We start from the raw sequence: 25225 nt of genomic DNA, 5'->3' as shown, positions 1-25225 counted from the left end.
CCCTGCGTCCATGCTTTTGCAAATGACTTGCTGGGCGGCATACACACAACAACAACAACAACAACAAAAAGGAATTACAACAAATCGTAAATTAAGTAAAATAACTCACCATATTATACTTGAAATGTGCACGCAATCTGTTGAACCTGACAAGAGAGACATGATAAACTTTACTTAGAAAGACGGGGTTTGAGTGATTCATTTGAATTAGTATGATTCTAATATCACTGAATAATGTACTCGTATTGACACCACATAAAGTTGACTTTGGCAGCTTGACTTACGAGCATTGGGACAATATGAAATTGAATTTACCTATCTATGTCATCTACTTATCATTGGATATCAAGAAAAAAGTATTAAAGATAAAAATGAATTTCCGAAACTCATTACGTAAATTATAGAATATAGCCCTGGTAAACGTCTACGGTTTACCTGCAAGAAAGCCACGACTAAACAGTTGTCTTGACAGTAGATTTTGATGGACAATGCAGTTTATTTGAGTATTTGGGGTTTCTTTCCACTCTTTCTTGCACCCTTAGCCCCATCTACTGTAATGGACCGCTGCTGGAAGCCGCGCAGAACGCAAGGATATACAACGACTCGAAGACTTTCGTTGATCTACATATGAGACAGCCAGAAGGTATACGACTTATGAGCCCCATTAATATATATTGTCTTTTATTTCACATGAAATACTTGCAACTCAGGGTAAGTCCCTAGACTACATCCAAGTCTTGTCTCTTTAAAGCGAAACTGTGAGAGTGCGTAAAGTTGTGACGTTTATTGTCATATTGCGAACTGTTACGAAAAGGAAAGGATTTGAAATCACTGTACAGACAGAACTACTGAAACAAAACATGAGCAACAACTCGCCACAAAGTGCTCACTAGATCTATTTAGTCCGCTGAAAAAGAGGACAGATTTTTTTTTAAATCTTTGTACAGATCAATACTTACTTTGGGAATGCTTTTTGTTCATTATGCCGTCATGCCTTACGTAAGCGGCAACAAGACTCCTCCACTCAGCCCCGTCAATAGCCAGGTACTGTTTGTGTTTCCAAAGTGTGATTTTAGTCCCGATTATCCCCTCTCTCCACGTGTGGTACTTTTGAAAGTGTACTGAGCATGCTCAGTAGTACTTGCAGGTTTTACATTCACAAAGGCAAGCACACATAATCACATCGCTAGCAAAGGCAAAGCAATTTGAGAGAATCGCTGACGTAAAAAGAGGAAGACAGAAAGGAAACTAGCAAACAGTCCAAAGAATCACTTACCAATGTACTCTTTGTGTAACGGAGAGAATAAGCATCTTGCAAAAAAAAAAAACCAAACAAACAAATAAAAAAAAAAACCAGACGTATGCCTAGCTATGTATTGTGAATAAAGACCAATGACGCGCGAAGAACAAGTCATGGGAGGAGATAGCGTCTTTTGGAACAAGGTGGAACACTGTCCAAATTATTGAAGACCAGTGGAAGCGGCTGAAAATTCAACCAAAAATGGGAATATTCGACATACCAACGTCTCAACGAAAAAGAAAAAAAAAATACGTAGGGGGTCACGTCAGGGTCCCGTTTCATACGCGTCTCACCGATAGGGCCTAGTGCTACCTGTACCGTATAGATCTCCTAGCGTTAGAACCTCTAGATGGTGTCTAGTCTACGTAGAGCTAGCGTTACCGTCAAGTTAGAGTCTTCAGACATTATCAATTATTATTATTTATTCGGCAATTCAACATACAAGCGGACATAGAATACAAACAGAAAATCGCACCATTGTTTGTGGTGATCCCAAGTGCATGCCGCTGGTTGCCAGGGGAGGAAAATGCACCGAGGCTCAGACATAGATCTACTAGTAATATTTCGTTACGGATCTAACCGGTTAGACCTTCTTCTTCTTCTTCGTATGTACTGTCCAACACCCCTTAGTAGGGGCCAACCGGACAGGGGGTGCGCTGGTGTTAAAGTTGCGCGGAGAGAGAAGTGTGGGGTTTTAAGTTGCTTTGCTCCTGGATGTATTGTAGGGTTGCTGCTTTAAAAGAGTCCTTGCTTGTGATGTTAGAAACTGTTGATGGGAGTGAGTTCCAGTCTATGATTGTTCTTGGAATAAACGAGTATTTATAACAGTTTTTGTTCGTGGCGATTGGGATGAAGCTTGTAGTGGATGATTTCCGGAGAACCCTTCGGACCGGACGCAGGGCTTTTCGAACTGGGATGGATAGGTGGGTCACCTTGCGGGTCGCAAGCGCTTCGCGGAATGTGGTGATGCGGCCTACTCTGCGTCGATGTTTCAGCAGCTCCCAGCCTAGCCCAGCTCACGCTTCATTTTTGTAACACTACTGTGTCTAGAGTAATCACCTCTAACAAAACGCGCTGCTCTGTTCTGCACTGCTTCTAGTCTGTCTACCAGAGTCTGAGTGTGGGGGTCCCAGACTGTAGAACAATAATCTAGTAATGGTCTAACAAGAGTCTTATATGTCGTATCTTTAATTATATTGTTACAATCATGAAGGTTTCGCCTTAGAAATCCTACAACTCTGTTGGCTTTAGCACATGTTCTGTCGACGTGCGCATTCCATGACAAGTCTGATGATATATCAACCCCCAGGTAATCTGTGACACTTTGTCTCTGTCAACGTGCTGTTGTTTAGTGAGTACTGGTATTTGACCGGGTTATTTGCATGTGTGATGTGTAAGACATGACTTTTTTGGGCATTGAAGTCCATCTGCCACTTATCCTGCCACGCAGTTAGAGTATCTAGGTCTCTCTGTAGGTTTTGTGCATCTTCTACGCTCGAGACCTGTTTGTAGATGATGCAGTCATCAGCGAATAATCGACTGGTGGAGTTTAATTAAGTCATTAGGCAAATCATTGATATATAACAGAAAATAGAGTGGACCTGTGACCGTACCTTGCGGGACTCCTGAGTCTACGGTGACCCATTCTGATCTTTCTCCTTCCACCACCACCCTTTGTTTCCTGTGGGTTAAAAATTCCTAAATCCATCTGTGGGTCTTTCCTGTTTAATATGCCATACGAATGCAGTTTTGTTAGCAGTCTGTGATGTGGGACCTTGTCGAATGCCTTCTGAAAATCTAACACAATCAAATCAACTTGTTTTCTGTGGTCTACTTCTTCAGCTGTGTCCTGTATAGCAGAAATAAGTTGAGTTTCACATGAGTGTTTTTTCCTGAACCCGTGTTGATTTTCGTCCAGTAAATGATGTGTATCCAGATGATGCATGATGTTAGTGTGGATGATGTGTTCCATTATTTTGCTGTAAACAGAAGTGAGACTAACCGAACGGTAATTGGCTGGGTCGGCTTTGTCCCCTTTCTTGAAGATGGGTGTTACGTTTGCTTGCCGCCAGTCCTCCGGGATCTCCCCTGTTTCAAGAGATAATTGAAAAATCGTGGTTAATGCTGTAGTTATCTCTTCTGCTGTTTCACGTATAGAACCCATGGTGAGATTTCGTCTGGACCTGCTGCTTTGTGGGGATCCAATTTTTTAGCAAATTAGTCACACCAGTAGCATTTATTTCAATTTCAGGCATAGGGGGTACTAGTACATGGTTTTCCTGGGTCGTAGACATGTCATCCAGTCTCTCCTGAGTGAATTGTTCTTGATAAAGTCTACTCAGCAATTCAGCTTTTTGTTTACTTTCCATAACCAGTTCACCTGTAAGTTTGTCTTTCAGTGTTGGTTTTCCCATTGAATCTTTCCTGAGGGATTTAACCCGTTCCGTACGGGAACCTGGTGGCCTGTGTATTAAGTCTATGGGGATTTCAGAATTCAGTATGGAACGGGTTAACAAATATTGACCAAAATTGTTTAACTGATGCTAGGCATTTACTTTGTACATATTTCCTTCGTGCTTTCTTTGTTGCTTTTTTCGTCTCCTTTCGTATATGCCTGTAATTCATCCGGTTCTCTGTTGTACCCGACGTTCTTGCCTTGTTGTATGCTTTTTGTTTTCGTTTGTGTAACCTTCTTATTGACTTATTTATCCATGGGGTAGTATCTTTCTTACTTACCATCCTGGATGGGACAGTTGCATCTATTGCCTTGTGTAATCTCTGCTTGAGATTGTTCCACAAATCTTCAACTGAACTTTTACCCGATATTTTCTGGGCATCTGCTTCATTCTGTATGTCTCTACTAATGTTCTTCACCTCTTCCTTCAGCATTTCCTTGTCTGCTTTGTCATACAGAAACACTTTCCTAGGTTTACACTTACTGAGCAATGGCTTTGTGTTTACCAAAATCATGGGTATTCCATCGTGGTCGCTCAATCCAGGTACTGTGGAGGACCTAATAACCAAAGAGGAATTCATCACAAACAGTAAATCAAGTGTATTCACACCACGAGTGTGTTCCGTGACTATTTGCTCCAGGCCGTAGTCGTTGGCAATGTCAATCAGATCTCTACACATTGATGCCTTCTGCGTATAACCGGGGGGCCAAAAGCTGAAAACAGAGGTCGAGTTGCACTCTCTCTACAAACTAAGTAGACCATGCTTATTTTCAAGTTTTTATTGTAACAAACAACATTCCACTGGTCTACCTCAAAAAATTTGTTGCGAAAGCCTCCAAATCCAAGATGGCGTCCAAGATGGCCGCCATATTCACTGAATTTGTTATTTAAATGATAGAATTTGATAGAAACATCAAATTTCAACAAATGTGATGTCATATGAAAGAGAATAAAATTTTCTACAAGTTGATACCATTTTTGTGGGTTATTGTGATAACTGGATTGAGATTTTAAGGAAAAAACACTCATTTTTTGATATTTTTCTGAAAAAAGGAAAATCATGAAAATGCTTGATTCAGCATAAATCAGAGAAAGACTGAAGGATTATCTTGAAACATCCCAACAATTTTGTTTGACATATAATTAATATTTGGAGAAAATTAGGGGTCAGTACCGTTTTTGGTTCAGGAGTTATGATGTCTCAAACTTGAAAACTCACTACGTAAGAATGGCCACGTAGTTGTGACCAAGACCTTGTTGGTCATAAAAAAGTCTGCGCGCGCCAAGACTACTACACGCACCACTGGCACTGGCGCTGGTAGCAGCGCCAGTAGTGCGTGTAGTAGTCTTGGCAAATGCAGACTTTTTCTTTGACAAACAAGGGTTTGTGCCTGCAAACTAAATTTTTAATATCAAGTGGTAGCTCAGGTGATACTGATCGCTATTATTTCAAAGTAGATTATTCTGAAGCAGATGAGATGAAGCAAACAAAATTTCAAATAGAGGTAATAGCTTGAAACTGGGCACCAATCTTGTTATAGATAGTTTAAGACACAATTTAGATCAACCGCTCAAAAAAAATATCAAGATGACAGCCATCAAAGTTGACATAGTGTATTGCGCCAAATTAAATGTATTATTTCGATTTTGATACAATTTTGTCTGTTGTGATATCTTAAACCGTCTTAGGTTTTTATGGACACATTTTTAAAAGCAGTGATATTCTACTCTCTGAAAAAGAAAAAACAAATCGAGTGGAAGTTTTTACTTTTGATGTGAGGAGTGAATAACAGAAAACGGTGAATTTAGAGTGAAATTGGAGTGACTTTTGAGTGAAAATGTTCATTTTCACTCATTTTAGAGTGACCTTAGGCAGGGCTCCACACTAACTTTTATTTTTGGTGGCCCAAAGGCAAATATCTGACCTTTTTTGGTGGCCCGACGTGCGTTTTTGGTGGCCCCGGGCCACCGGACCAACGTTAGTGTCGAGCCCTGCCTTTGAATAGGGATCACTCGTCACTCTTCGAGTGATCCCCGAGGTCACTCTAAAATAAATGAAAATGAATATTTTCACTCTCGAGTGCTCCTGATATCTAATATGGGAAAGCATCTACCAATGGCATAAGTTCAGATCAATTGTGACACTATAACCCACATGAAGTCAGCCCAAAAACAATGTAAGAAAAATCTGATAACAGTAAATACAGTTTCAGCATGCTTATTTGTAAATGTGAATATACAGCACGAGTAATCAATTTGGAAAATTTTATTCGAACAATATACTGAAAAGTAATTTCGCACAACACATTTAAGAGCAAAGTAGAGAAATTGCCGCCATGTCGGATTTTTTTTTTTTTTTTTTGGGGGGGGGGGTTCGGATCAGAAGGGCTTTCAAGGACATCTACGGATCAGACATTATTACACATTATACTATCATCATTCACGTTTCTACAACAGCAGAGTAACATACAAGTAAAAAAGCATATAGCATCTTTGATACAGAAGCATTTCTTTTTTTATCAAAGATTGGGCCTTACCCAAACACTGGAATGAGCTCCACCCCCCCCCCCAAAAAAAAGACCCTCAATATGGTTTACACTAGTACAATATCGTTCGGATGTATTGAAACATGTAATAGACAGAAAGATAAGAAGATTAAAAATATATATCAAATTATAAGTTATAAGTTGAGATTTAACTTTGACGCAACACACTTAAGGTATTTTTTGCCATTGGGAGAGATATCACATTCGATTTATATGTGCAGGTTAGTTGTATTACAAAACATTCTACTATGTAAAAAAATCATAATAAAGCCTAAAACATACGGAGATATCACCATTTCTTTTCAAGAAACCATAACCATGATAACTGTTAACAATTTAGCATTTGAATTTGAATTTGAATTTGAACTTGAATTATATAAAAAAAAACATTCTTATCAGATCTATTTAGTACATCTAACAATATTTAGCATTAAATATACTGATTTAAGTTTGTACATTAGTTGTTCTGTCCCTAACTCACAGTTTAGAACTAGTTTGAGGAGTTAATTAAAGCTGGCTTTTCGTTTTACGTGCACTAATGGTAAATAATGCGTTGAAAGACAACCTCGATTAATTACCGCCATCTTGAATTTTGTGTTGATACTGTTTTTATCGCTAATTATTACACATTGGAAAAATTTGTGCCAAATTCCAAGCTCCTATCTCTTTTTGGAAAATACTTTCTGTTCAATCTTATCTGCCTCAGAACAATCTACTATAATGAAATGCTACAGTAATAGCAACCAGCGTCACCTACCACTTGGCTAAAAAGTTAGTTTGCATGTAGGTACTTGCAAGTCACTAGACCATTACAGTATTATATGTGACCATGTAAACACATTGTATGCAAAATTTATAATGCATGAATATAATTTTTTCAAGTTTTAGATGTTAACTTGTCAACAGTGTATGATATTGCCTGTAATTCCAGAAATATGAATTGTGTCTCAATCTCAGTAAATCTCAATCTCAATCGCAGGTTTCAAAATAATTCTTCAGTTCTTCTTTGATAAATACTAAATCATACATTTTTACATTTCTTCCTTTCTTCAAAAGAATATAAAAATATGGATTCCCCCCCCCCCAAAAAAAAGAGAGAAGCAAACAACCCCCCCCCCCCCCCCCCCAATTTATCATAGTACACAGCTAAAGTGGTATCAACTTTTAGGAAGATTTGCTCTCCTTCATATGACATCAAATATGTTGCAATCCAATGTCTCTATCAAATTTTTTGTTTGAAATGTTAAATTCAATAAAAATGGCTGCCCTATTGGACCGCATCTGTACTTTGGAGGTTTTTGCAACAAATCTACTGAGGTGTACTTACGGAACATTGCTTAGTATGATTAATATTTTGTATGGTTTTGTTTATAGAGAGAGTTGAACTCGAAAAGCAAGCACGATCTTGGATTTGACCCTCTGTGACGTCTTTGGGAACAGATGCGTGCAAATACATATTATGTAAAATTGGATTTCAAGTTTGAGACATTATAACTCCTGAACCAAATACAATACTTACCTCCAAATATTGATTATATGGGAAAGATTTTAATTTCTGCATGGTTTTCATAAACATTTTTAATTTAATCTTTTGTAACTTTTTAGAGAAATATTCATGGTGCATTCTGAAAAATGTCTCCATAAAAACCTAAGATGGTTTGAAATAGCATTAAAATGTTCAGAATGTATAAAAGCCATATAAATAGACACCAAAACAGACAAAATTGTATAAAAATCGAAATGATACATTTACTTTGGCGCAATACACTATGTCAGCTTTGATGACCTGCAATCTTGAATTTTTTGAGTGATTGATCCAAATTTTGTTTTAAACTTTCTATAGCAAGGCTATTTCAAGCTTCTACCTCTATTTGAAAGATATTTTTTGCTTCATCTCATCTGCTTCAGAACAATCTACTTTGAAATAATAGCAATCAGCGTCACCTGAGCTACCACTTGGTATGAAAAGTTAGTTTGCAGGCACAAACCCTTGTTTGTCAAAGAAAAAGTCTGCATTTGCCAAGACTACTACACGCACCACTGGCACTGCTACAAGCGCCAGTGCCAGTGGTGCGTGTAGTAGTCTTGGCGCGCGCAGGCTTTTTTTACGACCAACGAAGTCTTGTCACAACGAAAGTGGCCATTTTTACATAGTGAGTTTTCAAGTTTGAGACATTATAACTCCTGAACCAAAAACGGTACTGACCCCTAATTTTCTCCAAGTATTAATTATATGTCAAACAAAATTTCTGAGATGTTTCAAGATAATCCTTCAGTCTTTCTCTGATTTATGATGAATCAAGCATTTTCGTGATTTTCCTTTTTTCAGAAAAATATCAAATAATGAGTGTTTTTTCCTTAAAATCTCAATCCAGTTATCACAATAACCCACAAAAATGGTATCAACTTGTAGAAAATTTTATTCTCTTTCATATGACATCAAATTTGTTGAAATCTGATGTCTCAATCAAATTCTATCTTTCAAATAACAAATTCAGTAAATATGGCGGCCATCTTGGACGCCATCTTGGATTTGGAGGCTTTTGCAACAAATTTTTTGAGGTAGACCAGTGGAATGTTGTTTGTTACAATAAAAACTTGAAAATAAGCATGGTCTACTTAGTTTGTAGAGAGAGTGCAACTCACTCGTTAAGTAAGCGACTTTTTGGGGTTTGGCCCTCCGGTTAGTACCTGGTCTGAGTGTCTGTGTGTCCCAGACGATGTCTCCCAGGTTAAAATCCCCTCCTAGATAAACATTGCTGTAATGATCAAACTCTACCTTGTCCAGCGAGTTCTTGATACTTGTCAGATATTCTCTGTGTTGGGTGGCCGGTAAAAACAGCCTATCAACAATGGTTTGGACCCATCAACCTCTACCTCTATCCATACACTCTCATTTTCTACCTCAAAATCAAATCTCTGTGTGCAGTTTATGCTGTTTTTTACTGCTATCAACACCCCTCCATGTGTCTGTCCCTTCTTGTTTGGTTTCCTGTCCTTCCTAAAAACCAAATAACCATTGGGAAAAATTTCACTATTTCTTACTGATTCATCCAGCCACGTTTCTGTCCCCAATAAAATATCGGGATTATCAAATTGTAGACATGTATTCAACTCTGCTGTTTTGTTTCTTATAGACTGAAAATTCACAACCAATACCTTCACAGGTTTGTATGTTCTGTTCGAGTTCACTGAACTACGTCCACCTACCTTTACATCTCCTTGCGGAGGTTGACTCTGAGGTGAGGATGTGGCAAGCGGTGATGTATGTACCAGGTGGTCGGTATTATCAGCTCCCTCAGTTGTATTCTCTGTTCTGCTAGTACTGTTTGAAGGTTTTACATCACTTTGTGAAATAAAACTACCACTATTATCCGAATGTGAAGAAAAAAGACTTGATGCGAAGTGTGGTAACCCACAGCTGCAGCACGTCCATGACAGGTTAGAGTGTTGAGCTAATACTTCGCAGCAAACTGTGCTCATACCCATACAGTCCACATGAAACCATTCATCACATCTATCGCAACAAACAGCTCTTTCCCCCCATAAACAAGCCACTTTGCAGACATGAAAGGGAAATTTGGGTAATGAATCATCCTTACTTCTCCTACTAACGTTACTGTGCTCAGTGTGTGAGAGCCAGTCACAAGTACCGGCGTGTAGCAAAGAGAGAATAAACAGATACCACCATGCCTGTACCATATTGAACAGGCCAATGAAAAAATTCAAAACTGACTAGAATTCTAAACATATCACTTCATTTCAATCAGCCAGTATGTATATCAATCAACACACAAAATCCAACTGCTTCATTAACTTCAGCAATCTTGACAAGCAAAAGAAAAACAAAATAAAACAAAACAAACATACTGACAAATTGTATTCTGGTAACAGATTCGCTTCCCCCACACTCAGATCTGGGTACTACCGGTAAGGACAACCTGAGTGCGAACATGGTTGAAAATTCAACAAAAATCGACAAATATAAAAATTACGCATAATCGGTTAGCAATTTTCACACACATAGTAGCGTGGAAGCATGAGCTAGGCTGGGTTAGCTTTGTGATAAGAGTAGGAAAAATCACGAGGCTTCAACACGTGAGTTCTCAATACGTGTGGAGCCGCCAAAACGTGAGTGTAGCGCTTGCAATTTGTAAGCAGGCAAGCGGGTCGCCGCACACATCACAGTACTACTTCACCCGTACGCCCGGCCGTCTGGTGCCTTGCCGATGTCCTGCTGTGTAGAAAAGGTGTCTTCCCTCGTGAAGTGATCAAATCGATGTTATCCTAAAAAATCTTTCCAATCCTCGCTAAATATCTAATAAAAGGCAGTTCAAATGTATGTTGGGGTGTTTGCTAGTATAATGTTCGAGCAAATGGCAAACAAATCTTCCTCCGGAAAGGTGAAATTTAGAGGAGAAAACTATCGACGGTTCCGCGATGTTCAGGAACGTCCACTCTCTCTCAACGCTTTGTTCTAACGTTGTTAGCTAGAATATCTATGAACTATTAAATGTACGGTTGTTAGACCTACCGTACTCTATAGACTAGACAATTCTAAACATTTAAATCCAAGTTCTGGTTAGCAGGTGTCAGTAATATTAATTGATAACTATAACACATCATGTCAACACATGGCTAAAGACAAGTGATAATGATTTGATAGCATAAAAGACTAAAGAGACAAATACAAATCTACGAGTATGCGTACGACGTTGTAATAACTCTTAACAGTTAGGCCTACACAAAATCTCTTTAAATTTGTTCTAATCTGGATAGTGGATACACTGTTACACAAAACGTAGGGTCTACAGTACAAGTTGTCTACAACTGTACAATCCACAATGCATAGCTGTCAGACCTACTGTATACGATCCTCTAAAGTCTTAAACGTTAATAGGCGTCCTACCCATGGGTGTATGCAAGGGGAGGTCGGGAGGGTCGTACGACCCCCCCCCCCCCCCCAAATTTTCAAGAGGTCCACATTTTGTAAAAGACATTTTTTTTGAGGGCTTTTTACTCTATATAGGCCTACAACAGGAAAAAAAGAGTGACCAGGTGGTGTTCCAGCAAATTGTCAAAAACCTCGTAAATTTCGTAACTTAGTTTTAGTATGCCATAATTTACCTTATTTCTAAGCTGCACTGCCATGCCGAAAAAGTCACTTTTGTATGCACCAAATTGCCCCATTTTAAGATATAGAATTCAAAAACTCCCTACCCTGGAAGGGGGGACACCCCCCTCCCACACCCTCCCCCCGCTCGGTCGCTCCGCTCCCTCGCAAAGGTAAAGGTCCAAAAATTTTGGTTAAGACCCCCCCCCCAGAAAAAATCCTGGATACACCCCTGCTACCGTACGTTTGAGTTCTACGCCACGTGCCGCGTAGGCCTACATTATTTTAAACAACCCTGCGCTAGCGTTTCTTACGTTTGTATTGTACGTTTAGGCCTAAGTATGACGTTAGACAGTTCACATGGTCATGGAATTCTGAATTCACAAAGGGTGATTAAATTCTCTTTTATCAAAACTGTGAACAAAATGATAGCCTTAAACTTACGCAGAACCAACAGATGTAAGGACTTCCATCCTGAACCGTGTGATTATCGTGAGATAATCTTACATATTTGCTGCCTCGTTACTAGTCGAGTCTCCCGTAGAACCAGAAGCACAGTTCTTGCGCCATTTTCTAGTCCATGGACGCGGACGGAAGGCCGATCCGAAAATCACATTTACTGGTAAAAAGGTAGCGCTAGCGCTAGCTGCCATGCCACCACTCGCTCCTCGGCCCCTCTGCGCACGGCCGCCCCATGCGCGCATCTAAAATAATACACAATCATCCGCCGCTGCGGGTGCTACGTCCACAGAACTCTTAAGTTCTGTGGTGCTACCACGTTTCGTGTGCTATTCTACCAGTCTCTGTATGGGAAGCCAAAATGGCAATGATAATTCAGCGCGATTAGCACATCATAGCCCTTATCCAACTCACACCTTACTATAATTACTGTACCCACAATATTATTATACCCATGTTTACCCATGGCCATGTGGACCCACATGGGGCAGAGACTCCAACCCAAAGCACCATCTGATCGGGAGATTCTCCCGCCTGAAACCCCTAGCAAACGGGAGACTCCAAGTTGATGTGTGCGAAGCTCAAAGTTCCCAGGGTTCTAGATGCTCTCTTTTGCTATCTAAGGCTTATTTTTTTCAACACACGATAGCAATAAGTAAGAAATCCTTTTAAACGGGAGACACAGAGCCAGGGCGGGAGAAATTAAATCTCAAGCGGGAGAACGGGAGATTTTGAAAAAATGGGTTTTCGGCGGGAGATCTCCCGTCGAAAACGGGAGAGTTGGAGTCTCTGATGGGGTTGTTGGCTGGGCCCCTAGCCGGTCGGCCTCTATACTACCGTATCTATGTAGGTGAAACGAGAATGGACGAGGCTCCACTTGAGTCACAGCCAAGCCATATATATGTGGATCCCTCAACTTGCTGAGGAGCAAAGTTGAGGGGTAAGAAACTCAGAGTCAGGGGTAGGGCCTCTGCGGAGCTAGCATATTAAGAGCGTTTTAAGCCTATTTATAGCGTGCGTTCCCAACAGAACAAAATTATTAAAAGGCATGTGAAAAAATCACCCCCCCCCAAAAAAAAAAAATAAATAAATAAATAAATAAATAAATAAATAAAAAATAAAAATAAAAATAAAAATAAAAATAAAAATAAATAAATAAATAAATGAAAAAATAAAAAAAATCATTAAAAATCACCAAATGTGGAAAAAAAGTAGGTAAGGCTTCGATCAATTTCAAGACAAATGCAAACTGATTCATGACCGTCAGAGTAAGACAATGGCCCAACGTTAAATCAATGTTAGCCAGTACTGATGTTAGTTTAATGATCATACTACCGTGGAGCCCATCGTCAAAGTTGGCCCAAGATGCATGGTATTAGCCAGCCAGCACCCTGCATCAGTGACAATTTAAGCAAAACAGTAGGAGCCCAACATTGAGCCAACGTAAGCTCAACGACGTTGGCCCGATTGAGTATTGTTCTCTGAAACAATGGCCTAAAGGTGATCCAACATCAGTTTACTGATTTATGTTGTAGACCAACGTAGGTTAACCAACTGCATCAGTGACAAAAGCACGAAAATTGCAAAACCTTGAGCCAACCGTCTTTAGTTTACCACCTACGACTGTGCCATAACAAACACCAACGCTGACCCTACGCAGGATAGCCAGTCAATTGCCGTCCATGATCAGCAATGTTTCTCCTAAAGACAGTAGCCCATCGTAGAGCCAAGCTTACCGACTGTACCCATGTCGATCATTGCCAACTTTGGCCTAATGGCGGATTGTTATCTGGGACGTGATGGAACGCAGTGTGAAACATCTTTAAAGCTCTTATAGGCAGTATCTAGTCGTAGGCCTAGTTATAGGCTAGGGCCACGTGTGTATTTGGTGTTGCATTATTTTAATCAGCCTATACTTATATGGTCTCATTTCATAAATATACGTCGTATATAGACTCTTGATTTATTGACATTGACGTACACCATACAGCAACCGTGTTTGGCGTCGGTGACATTTCTTACCTAGATGAATTAAGATCCTATTAAACAGACATGCACCAATTGCAGACAGTTTTGTTGTTTTTTTACTGCTCTAGAGCTTACACGTTATTCATTTATTCATTTTTTTTTTTATTCTATTCATTTTTTACTTGGGGCTTTGTCACCTTCAGATACAATCCTCGCGGCGTTTGGCAACATCTCTGACCCAGATAATGCCACAGTCATGGCGGAGTTTGTGGAAAAGTATTTCGATGGTCCAAACATCGAGTTCACGACGTGGGAACCAAGCGACTGGACAGAGAAGTGAGTTAGACCCGTTACCGGTATCCAATACGCCACTCAAAATTAAATATCACCATTTTTTGTTGTTGTTAATATAACGCTGTTACATTTATTTTGTTGTACTTGTTCAAATGAAATAAAGAATATATTAAACCCAATGAAATGTTGACAGAATTTTTCAATAGCATTTTGCCAAATTATCATGGCGATGAGCGCTCACTCAACCACAACAAAACGACTACCTCTAAGGTAGACTGAGGCCCAAGCTCGCACGAGAATTACAATGTACATGACGTGTAACAATATCTGATGTCTTATTCTTTCAATTAACAATCTTGATAGAATTTGCAGGTTTGGAGTATTGATATAATTACATACACACACATCCTATATACATATATATAACATATATTACGCACGATATACAAACAGAGACAGACACACACAGACACACACACACACACACACACACATCACACACATAAACACACAAATATGTCATGGTGATATTTCTTCGGATGCATGCATGTTTTCCACTCCAATAGAAGTCTAAAGGTAAATGTCCCATTTCCCTGCCTTTCTCACGATTGTCCTGGTTTGCTGCTGGATCGTCTTGTTTTTGACCTGCAGCCCAAGTTTCTTGGAGGGTATCAAGGACGAAGAGTTACGCGTGTGGGCCGAGGAACTGAACGAACTCTGGAAGGAACTCGGGAGACAGGTGGGTCAGTGAAACCCTAGTCAATGTCTGATTTGCCTTTTTTATATTCATGTAAATGACACGTGTTTTATAATACACAGTTTAAGAGCTCACGGCCCATTTGCTACAAACTTTGCGTTTAAACGCTGTGGCTATACTGGCTATACTCCGAAAATCTAACTCAAGTCCTCCAAATCAAACGCAAGTTTGCAAGTCTCTTCGAGTAACGGCACGCAAAAATATATCAAACGCAACTTGCGGACGACAGCGTGTGATGTGAAGTTGCGTTTAGTCGCAAGTCGAATTTTTAGCAACGGGGCCCATGCACCTGAAACATAGGATTCGATGCATGTGGAAAAAAAAGAGAACATGTCAGTAAAATTACACGAAATTTGGACAAACCTTTCAAAATTTTGAACTCTTACAGCTTTGATTAAAATCATGATGACCTGTGCCGTCATAGATCGTATGTATAGAATGAGAATCATGCCATGCCACCATAAAATTAATTGGTTTTACGAAAGATAAACATTCATTCGACATGTTACGGACATAGTACTTGCGTTTGGAAAAATTAATTCATCTTTCTGCCACCTTATTAGTAAGAATGGACGTAAGTTACGAGCTGTGTATGCTCAAAATTTTGAACTGAGTGGAATAGAATCTTCTGTAATAGTATACAATGAATGATATGTTGAACACTGTACTTTGCCACCAATGCAATCACTTCGCGCGTTTGCCCCCGCGTCACTTGAGCTACCTGTTGCGTTTACTTTTCCACTATACAGAGGCGGTATGATGTATTATTGAAAGACGGGTAAAACTTGACATTGGGGCGTGGCACTCAATTCAGTGAATAAAGAAAGGAACTGAATGTGTTTACTGTGCAAGCACGGTTCCCCCATCTCTCGTCCCCCCCCCCCCCCCAAAAAAAAGAGTAAAAGACAAGAGCATGGATAGAGAATGGAAAGAATTGCAACAAAAGAAAAATACACAGCAAATATTATGGAAAAAAGGGAGGAAAAGAAAAACATTCAAAGTGTAACGGTTAAACAAGTCTGTTTAACTTTTAGCTTTTTTTTTAGAAGCTCGCGACTCAGAATCTTTTTAGTTTTGAGATCAGTACACTGTAATCCTGTGTGTAAACTGTCAAAGGGAGAGAGAGAGAGAGAGAGAGAGGAGAGGGACGAAACTTGCTACGTGATATAATCACTTGGATTGTATTCATAATAATATAGTGATTGTGAGTGTATTTCTATGAAGTTCTACGACAAAGCCCATGAAAATCTACTTGTACTAGACCACCACCCCTTATGTAAAAGAACCGAGTATCTGTATACGTAAACTTCTGAATAACTCTTGAAGGAAGGTGATAATTGACATCATCGTCTTGTTTTGGTCTATTTTATTTTCGAACAATTATATGAAGTTGTCAAAATTGATTTTCAAAATTTGGCTGGATGCGTATACTATGATTGAAATAATTGTCCATTATACAGTATCCGTCTTCGGAGACTGTTGGCATGAAGGATGTGCTAAAAAATGCCAGGGAAATTAAATAAACACCAATGTTTATGAAATTAGAAAGTGCGATACATGCATGATATAATTATCACAGTCAAGCATATTTGTTTTTGATGAAACTTTGCTGTTCCCCTACAGATTAATGTGGATGTGTCTGACAATGGAGATCGATATTCACTTCAGTATGTTGAGAACCCGTTTGTTGTTCCTGGTGGTCGATTCAGAGAATTCTATTACTGGTAAGACTCTTATCCGTTTTTCTGTCTGACACACACACACACACAAATACTCAGGGTATACCTGGCCAAACTCTCGGCAAAAAGGGCAACTATTTCGTCCTCATTTCCACCTTATCTTTAATAAAACCGCATTTGCAAATCAACGTTTGTACAAAAAAGGTGATAAATTTTCGCTCATTCACTCATGGATTCTATAATGTGACTTTTTTAGCCTAAGAAATATGATAATCCAAATCTGAAGTCTGATCCACTTTTTTCATATGTATAGAACTCTCATATACCTATACATCAATGTGATAAGTGGCTCCACACACCCGCTCATTTTAATAAATTTTCATTTTCATATCAATATATGAGCACTTTGAACAGCGCATGGAAATGAAATCGATACGTTGTATGTTGTAGTATTCTCCTAATTATATACGTGTCCTTGATAATATATCATCCCTATATCTGACAGGGATTCCTATTGGATCTTCAAGGGTTTGCTTCTCAGTGAGATGACGGAGACAGTGAAGGGGATGCTATCTAACTTCGTTTCCATGGTGAAAAGGTAAAAAAGCAATTTGCTACAATACTTGTCTAATGGCACATTTCGTTGACAATCTTTGACCATGCACAGGGAGAAGATTACATCACCTGTTATGTAGGGCGGTAGCAGTCCTACAATGGATCGAACCCCCCCCCCCCCCCTGCACCCCTATCCCCCCTTTTGAAATGCTTAATGGTCCTGTCCCATATACAGGGAGATTGTGTACTACGTTGATATACGTGCGTCATCCCGCTACCAGCCCTTAATTCCGTAGAGAGGAAGGATGTTGCCATAATAGGTTAATCAATCTTAAGCAAAAATGGAAAAACGTATACATACCATAACTTTTGTTTCTGAATGTCATGCAGCTGACGAGGACTGTTTTTTTTTAATTCAATTCAAATCGAATTGTATTTCCAATATCACATTTCTTTTTTCTTTTTTTTTGTCGATCAAGTTCAAGAAAAACAAAACGTGCAGTGTATTACATCATTTTATAAAACTGCTGTTCAAATACTGTACAAAGTTGTAGAGATGTGGGCAATTCGAGAAATTGAAATTAAAACAGAAAAAAGGAGGAAGTACATTGTTAGATTTTTACACACACACAAGCACAAGACGCTAAGGGGGAATACAGACTTAGACAGGACAAACAAAAAGAGACAATGGGATGGGGTAGATTAAAGGAACAAGGAAGGAAGTGAAGAAAAGAAGGAATAAAGGAATAAGGAATGGAGGATTATTAAAGAGGATGCAAGGGTCCGCAGCACATGCAGAGCTACTCCAAGACATTATCCATTGGCATGCATGGGCAAGGTATTTGACATTGATTGACGTTACAGACATTATGCCAATGAGATTTTCTTACGAATCCAGTTAGACTTGGTGCATTTTCTTTTAGATCATCACATAGTCGATTCTAAAAGCTTGGTTCTCTATAAACAATGTATTCTGAGTATAATAAAGGATGGTGCAGAGGAAAGGTAAATGAAATTCATTGTATCTTCTTGTAGGGTACTAATGAACGCAAATTCATACAAGATAGATTATCAAATACAATGTGCTTTTTTTTGCAGCTCGTACTAGTTGATATAAATATGAATCTTAAACCTTCGATATTTTCTATTAAAACAATTCGTCAGTGTGATCACATGGTTGTAAATCATATAGAGTCATTCTCAAAGCCTTTGTGTCTAATACAATTTGTTGATCACATGTAACCCATGCGCCACAAAACCAACAAAAAGTCGCCGGACATACATGTAGATTTTTAGTTAAGGGCATATTCTAAAAGAACAGACTCTAAGCTTTAGGATGTATAAGTCAACTCCAATGGATTCTCCTAACCTATGTCAATTGGAAAGAACTGAGAAAAGAGGGTCTGAAGTTCAGGGTCTATTCAAGCGCTTAATAATCTTTAGTAAGCCGTTCTACCTGCGCCATGAATAGGACCAAAAAAAAATGATGAAAACCACTTTAGCAACAACAATGAAAGGATTATCAGATTAAGCTGAAATTGAGCATGCTCTATTAACACATTCTGTCCATGATACTTTTAAAGCAGTAGCATTATCCTTTCAAGTGTTTTTAGAGTTGAAAGTGAAGAGTGTGCAAAGAAATTTCAAGAAATGAAAAGGGCCTCTGAGATAAACCTGATTACACTATCTACCAAAAGGGTTGTAGAAAAACTGCTGGAAACCCACTTTCCCATTCAATTTATGATTCCAAGCTCAAGAATAATGTAGAAGAAACGCTCTGTCAGAAAATATGGAAAACTAAAAATTGACTTGGTTGACCCATTTCACCTTTCTGGAGTCATCGCATAAAATCAAGGGGTGCGGCTTTTTGTTTGTTTTGTGATGCACAGCACACAATTTAATAGATATTTTTCCAAGCGACGGTAGTTCAGATATGAAAATATAAGGCAATAATGAATACAAAGTTGGAGTAAACTTCTGAATAAATGGAACCCCTGACTTGTTTTATATGCGACTATGAGAACTCTCCCCGTTAACACATTGAGGACAAGCTGATTTTGCTTTACCACACATTTCCCATAGGCACCTGCCTGAGTATGCTACTTATTAGACTTTAATGGGTTAATGAAATGTTAAACGTTTATTGTGAAGAAGGGTGGCTAGATTCGACGAAGAAATGACTCATCGACGCTTGCAAATACAGACATATTAACGCCTGCACCTTTTTTTCTATTTTTAGGAACAAGAATATACTATGCATATAGAGACTTCAACATTTACACGTGTCACCTCTTTGTGAAGCGTTCCTTCTAATATTAATGAAAACATGACTGGGCGAAATACCCTAATGTGTTGGGCCTCCCCACCCCCCCCCCCCTCTCTCTCTCTCTCTCTCTCTCTCTCTCGTTCTCTCTCTTTGATAAGGCAACCTGGCCTTGTCAAAAATTCCTATCCTTCTTAATACATAACTGGGCTTTAGAAAATGCACATTAATGTTTAATCGCACTTAGTGCACGGAGGCTCAAAGGTCCCTCAGCGAAGGATGAGCAGCTGTCCATGCTATCACAGGCAAACCAAAATTGCCATTCTACTTTTGTCTGGCCCCATTGATTTATTTCGTGCTTTCTCTCTCTCTCTCTCTCTCCCTCTTTGAAAATTTCCCGTTTTCTAGTTTTTGGTCAAATGTTTTACTTTTCTTTGGATAGAATAATTTGCTTTTTCATTAATTTTCAAAGTTAGCAAGTCGATTGGCTCGCCCTTTAAAGGCCGGCCACATTATACATTTCAAGGGCGTCAACATTTTTTTCCAAGGATATTTTAGGGCCTTCAGCGCAACTGTCTGAAACCTCTTCCGGGCTTCTTCTGCTGACAAGCAAAAAAAAAAAAAAAAAAAAAAAAAAAGCGAGCAGGGAGGTTATTTTTTTTTTTTTCGGTTGGAGGTGGATGTAAAAAAGATTGTGCGTGCGTACTTTAATATTCCAAGTAAACATTTTCTTTAAAGGGTCTGAAGGGGGTGCGTTCGCACAAAATCAATGTCCCCCCATCCCCCGACGCTCACGCATTTTCGTAACATCATTTCTCTTTTCCCCCTTCTCGTCAGTATTGGTCACGTGCCAAACGGGAACCGGGTCTACTACCAGAAAAGGAGCCAGCCCCCTTTCCTTATTCCTTCAGTATACCTGTACTACCAAGCGACCGAGGACGTTGACACTGTGCGTAAATTCATGGCCGATCTCGAGGAGGAATATCGATTCTGGATGGACGAGCGATCTATCAACATCACAAGTGGCTCGGAGGTCTATACCCTCAATCGCTACAACGTGTTTATGGGAATGCCTCGGTACATTTTTGTTTGACTTTCCATATACTCTAGTGACTATAGGGTCTAAAAAAGTGGATATTTTCGCGCGAGTAATCTTTCGCGCTAATATACCGTGTAAGATGAATTTCGAGTTTTTAATTCCGCAGAAACAAGACATTACATAGTAGTAGGGCCTACATACGGCACGCAAAATATTCGCGTGTTTTATTTTCGCGCTAGGTTTTGGTCGCACGAAATGCGCGAAAATGTCCATATTTACAGGTACAAGTCTGTTCATTGTTTGCTTCCTTGCCTGCATTTCCTTTGGTTTTTACACTGTCCGTAGTTCGGTGTACTCTGATGCACAATTGTGATTTGAATCTGCATTCTATGTCATAACTTGATAAAAGAAAAAATGGCGCATACCGCAATTAGTTCTCAAGATTATTGTTATAAGCTCTTTCAGCGGTGTGGTTTTACCCATACACTCACCCAATCATGCACTCTTCGGCCTGGAACCAAACTAAATTTGGTGCATACTTTTCTCAATTACCGCCAAAAATGGGGTTATCAAATCATGAAATTGCGAACGATACAAATGACATTTTCTCACTTTAAATGCAGTAATTTCTTCAGTTTGTCATATAGTTGGCCTGGTATTCTACACAAAGAGCTTTTTTGCCTCCCCATAAAAAAGAAGAAGAAAAGGTTGGTGATGCAACACTGCATTTGAAGAAGTGAACGGTTAAACAAAGAATGTAAGAGCGCACTAACATTTTTAAGGATCAATATATCCGAAGTTTATGCAGTTGGTGTTTTGTTTTGTTTTGTTTTTTGATTTTTTTTTTAGTCTGAGAATTGCAAAGACGGTGCAACCTTCTGAATGTATATAACAACAATTAGTCATGAATTAATTATTTTTGTTATCTTGTTATCATACATTCAGTCCGGAGTCTTATCGCGAAGACATTGAAACTGCAGAAGGGCTTGGTGAAGGTGAGAGACAAATCGCTTGTCATACCGCAGATTTTCTTACTTTTTCAAACCAAATACTTATTTTTTTATATATATAAATAATAAAGGTCTTTGACAAACTATTTTAAAATTTAGTTGATATAGTCTTTAATTGATTCTTGCCAAAATCTAAAAAGGCATTGCAAGAAAGTTGCAATTAATTGCATTTCCCTAAAATCAATCGCAAGCTTTACATCTGATTGCAAGCTCGAATCTAGCAACGGGAACTTGCAATTGATTAATTAATCACAGTCATGTTAATTCATTTTTCAGATAAAGAATATAATCAGAAAAATAGATGAATAGACAGATTTATAAAATATAAAAAGTAAAAAGTATTTCCCGCAGATAACTGTTGCAATTTTGCCTCTCGAATCTTTTAAGATGCTGCAGCGGAAGTCTATTCCAATCTCGCGTCGGCGGCGGAAAGCGGCTGGGATTTCTCCACGCGGTGGTTTGGTGATGAGCAGACGTTGAGCTCCATTCGCACCAAGGAAGTAGTTCCGGTCGACCTGAACAGCGTACTCTGCCATTCAGAATGGGCGCTAGCGGAAATGCTCGATGTGATAGGTGATGAAACAATCTCAAAACTTTCCTCTGTTGATCAAATTGGTTCCAACTGACAAGATTGTAGGCCTAATATACTATACGCTGGTGCATGATTTCTGTAGACTTTCAAATAGGAGATCAGAGCCTGTCCTGTGAATTCACCCGATCTTTCGCTGGGACGAATAACCTTTCATCTTTATCTCATTATATAGCCATCGATTAGACTGAAAATATCATGAGATAAAGTTAAATGCATTCTCTGATAGGCCTATTGAGCGAGATAGGTGGGGGTAAGTGCATCGTCATTCCAATCTAGATAGTAGAGTGGATCCAGATTGCGCCGATGATGATGATCCACAGAATTGTGTAATAGCGCCATTATCTGGTGTAGAAACATTCAAAGACGTAGGATCCTCAAATAAGAGAGTTAGCAATTGAATGCATGAAATGATCTGAAAAATGATTTGAAGTGATCCAGTTTGTAAAAATCACGGAGAAAAGATGGGTGGGAGTTCCATAGGAGAGGAGCGATAGAGGAAAATGTCCGGTCTCGGTATATTCCTCAAGGTGTGTCATGGGCATCTGGAGAGTAAGGCCAGATGAATGGAGGTCAGGGCGAGGCTGCCGTCGCTCGATTAGGAAAGACAGGTATCCTGGGGCTAGGCCATGAATGGCCTTATAATCTTCTTCCCTGTTTTAACCCCCACCCCCTCTTAAGATTGACAACTTTCTCAGTTGCGAGAGAGAGAGAGAGAGAGAGAGAGAGAGAGACTGAGTAAGAGAGAGAGAGAGAAATAACATTCACTATAACAAGAGAGGGTCATCGAATTAGACAGTTATGTCGGGAATATAAAGCAAACATCCATTTTTTTTTTCACTTCGACAGATGAAAGTGAAAAGGCAGAAGAGTACCGCCAAGCCTTCAATGACCGAAAGGAAGCCATCAACGCGCTGATGTGGAGTGAGACCAGAGGAGTCTGGCTCGACTACGACCTCGAGACCGATTCCCTCATCGATAAATTCTACCCGTCCAACATCATGCCGCTGTGGGCAAACTGCGTGGACAAAACGGAGGAAATTGAACAGAACGTCTTACATTATCTTCAGGTATTTAAAAAAAAAAGAATCAAAATCGACACTTAATCATATTGTACAATAGGAATGTATTAACTTCCAGCTTATTAGTGTCTATCTCGAGATCCACAAAGAAAGATAAGAATGATTATCATTCTCAGCAATAATCATCCGTAAAAATAATATCAATCAATCCAATTTGGCCACATTCGATGTTGTGTGTGTGTGTGTGTGCGTGTGGATGAGTGCGCGAAATCTATTAATATTTAGCTTCCCTATGAGGCGAAATATACAGGGCCTATTAAAAATAAACAAACTTTCTGGCGAAATAACCATCACGCGTCTTGTATGAAAGCTACGGATGACCATAACCAATTTTGTCAAATCGGTAATAAAAAATGGTAATAGAGGACGAAAGGTTTCTACTTTATTTTCACTTGATGGCTAGCGTGTAAACATCTTTCGTGTCATTATCTTTTGTATATTATTATTACATCCCATAAAATGTGAATCAAATGATGTGGTAATCACAAGACCAGGGCCCCGTCTTATAAAGCCTTCAAATCAATCACAAGTCCCCATATCAATCGCAACTTGCATTGCAGCTCACAAAAAACTTGTGATTGATTTCTATCGCAAGTCTTTATAAGACAGGCCCCAGGTGGTTATTCAAAAGCACTTTGAAACCTAGAAAACGATTCAATTGAGACGAAGCGCAATCAAGTTCTCCGGAGACACCATTTCGGCATGGTTTGTGCTCAAGTTTTGACAATGAAGCGTTGTTCTAGGCTTGTCTCAGCCCCCAATCCCCCAGAAAAACAAAACAACAACAATAACAAAAACGTGAGTTTCTTGGATTAGCAATTTGATCAGATAGATCAAGGTAATTAAATCTTACTGACAAGTGATCTGAAAGAGTTACATTCGAGTCTATCTTTGAAAAAGAATTCTAAGGTTTCGGTCTTTGTCCAGCGTTCGCTACATTTTAGCCTTTCTCTATCTTCCTCTGATATGAACTTACTGATTCATTGCACATGAAGATTAACAGGTTGACCAAATCGAATCTGAACGGCACCGTGCGCCGTCTTGAAGGGTATATTATTTTGCTGTTGACTCGCCCTCCCTTGCCTATAATATGTCCCGTTATGCGAAATGTCATCCGTACGCAGTGCATGTTAAACGCATCTTTGCATGTTCTTGCAACACCTTGGCGAAACTAGATTGTGTTCTGCAATGTTATTCTGTAGGCTCGGCCTTGTGTGTGTATGCCATGTGTGTCTGTGTGTTTGTAATATTATGGTCACAATGTATCACGTCCACAAACTTTTGTTGTAACGTGTAGAAATATGCTGAACTGTCAAAATGTAATTCTAGCACTCATCACTAATCTACCACTCGTTTTTGCTGGGATACCGTAGGCCTATATCTTTTCCATCAATTTCTTGAAGCATTGGTCTGATGACTGCTATCACAATAAATGCACTCGCTTCATTTTGATTTTTTAGAATAGGAAAGGCGACGTGTTTCTTGTGTTTGTAATAGAGAAAAGCAATCTAAATTTCAGATAGTTTATGACGTCTTTCTTCGGTTTTATAATTTACGTGGACTTTGTTCTCTTCTCCTCTTAGGACGAAGATGTTCTCTCGTACCCAGGGGGAATCCCCACTTCCCTCGTGCGGTCTGGCCAGCAGTGGGATTATCCCAACGCCTGGCCGCCCCTCCAGGACATTGTTATCGAGACCCTCTACAACAGCCAGCTGACGGAGGCCAACGAACTCGCCTTCAGCCTGGCCCTGAATTGGACGCGCACCAACTGGCGGGCTTATAATCTGACTGGACTTATGTTTGAAAAGGTACACATGCATTCTCTTCACCACCATCGATTTACCGAAATTTTGGGGAAAGGTACAGGGGACCCTTAAAAACTTTAATTACTTTGATAGTTATACATGTATTTCTCAATATTTCAGGGTACGAAAACAAGTTGACGGTGCACTCTCTAACGAACACGGTTATAACAAAATTCTTTTTACAACGAAATCGAAATTCCGGTCCCAAAATTATCATCTTTGTAATATGTTTATAATACACTATTATTTTTCGGTTATAACGAAGTTGTGTTTTTTTTAAAGAAAGTTACAAAGAAAAACAAAACAAATA

The 25225-nt window shown here is 39.3% G+C and overlaps 1 protein-coding gene across 1 annotated transcript in view; it reads left to right on the top strand.

The window, feature by feature from the left end:
- LOC139728628 (trehalase-like) overlaps nt 1–25225 on the top strand; it is a 78210-nt gene that overhangs the window by 50868 nt on the left and 2117 nt on the right. Inside the window, exons 8-16 of the mRNA XM_071639567.1 lie at nt 14046–14178; nt 14788–14875; nt 16517–16617; nt 17078–17170; nt 20228–20467; nt 21375–21424; nt 21827–22012; nt 22878–23098; nt 24694–24918. Of these exons, the coding sequence (XP_071495668.1) occupies nt 14046–14178; nt 14788–14875; nt 16517–16617; nt 17078–17170; nt 20228–20467; nt 21375–21424; nt 21827–22012; nt 22878–23098; nt 24694–24918 (1337 nt within the window). The remainder of the gene's footprint in view (nt 1–14045; nt 14179–14787; nt 14876–16516; nt 16618–17077; nt 17171–20227; nt 20468–21374; nt 21425–21826; nt 22013–22877; nt 23099–24693; nt 24919–25225) is intronic.

This window comes from Diadema antillarum, unplaced genomic scaffold (assembly GCF_040938485.1).
Source record: "Diadema antillarum isolate AM-2024a unplaced genomic scaffold, OU_Dant_1.0 seq00000188_RagTag, whole genome shotgun sequence".
Classification (NCBI taxonomy): domain Eukaryota; kingdom Metazoa; phylum Echinodermata; class Echinoidea; order Diadematoida; family Diadematidae; genus Diadema; species Diadema antillarum.
The sequence above is the reverse complement of the archived record's forward strand: the minus strand, read 5'-3'. Positions and strand labels throughout refer to the sequence as shown.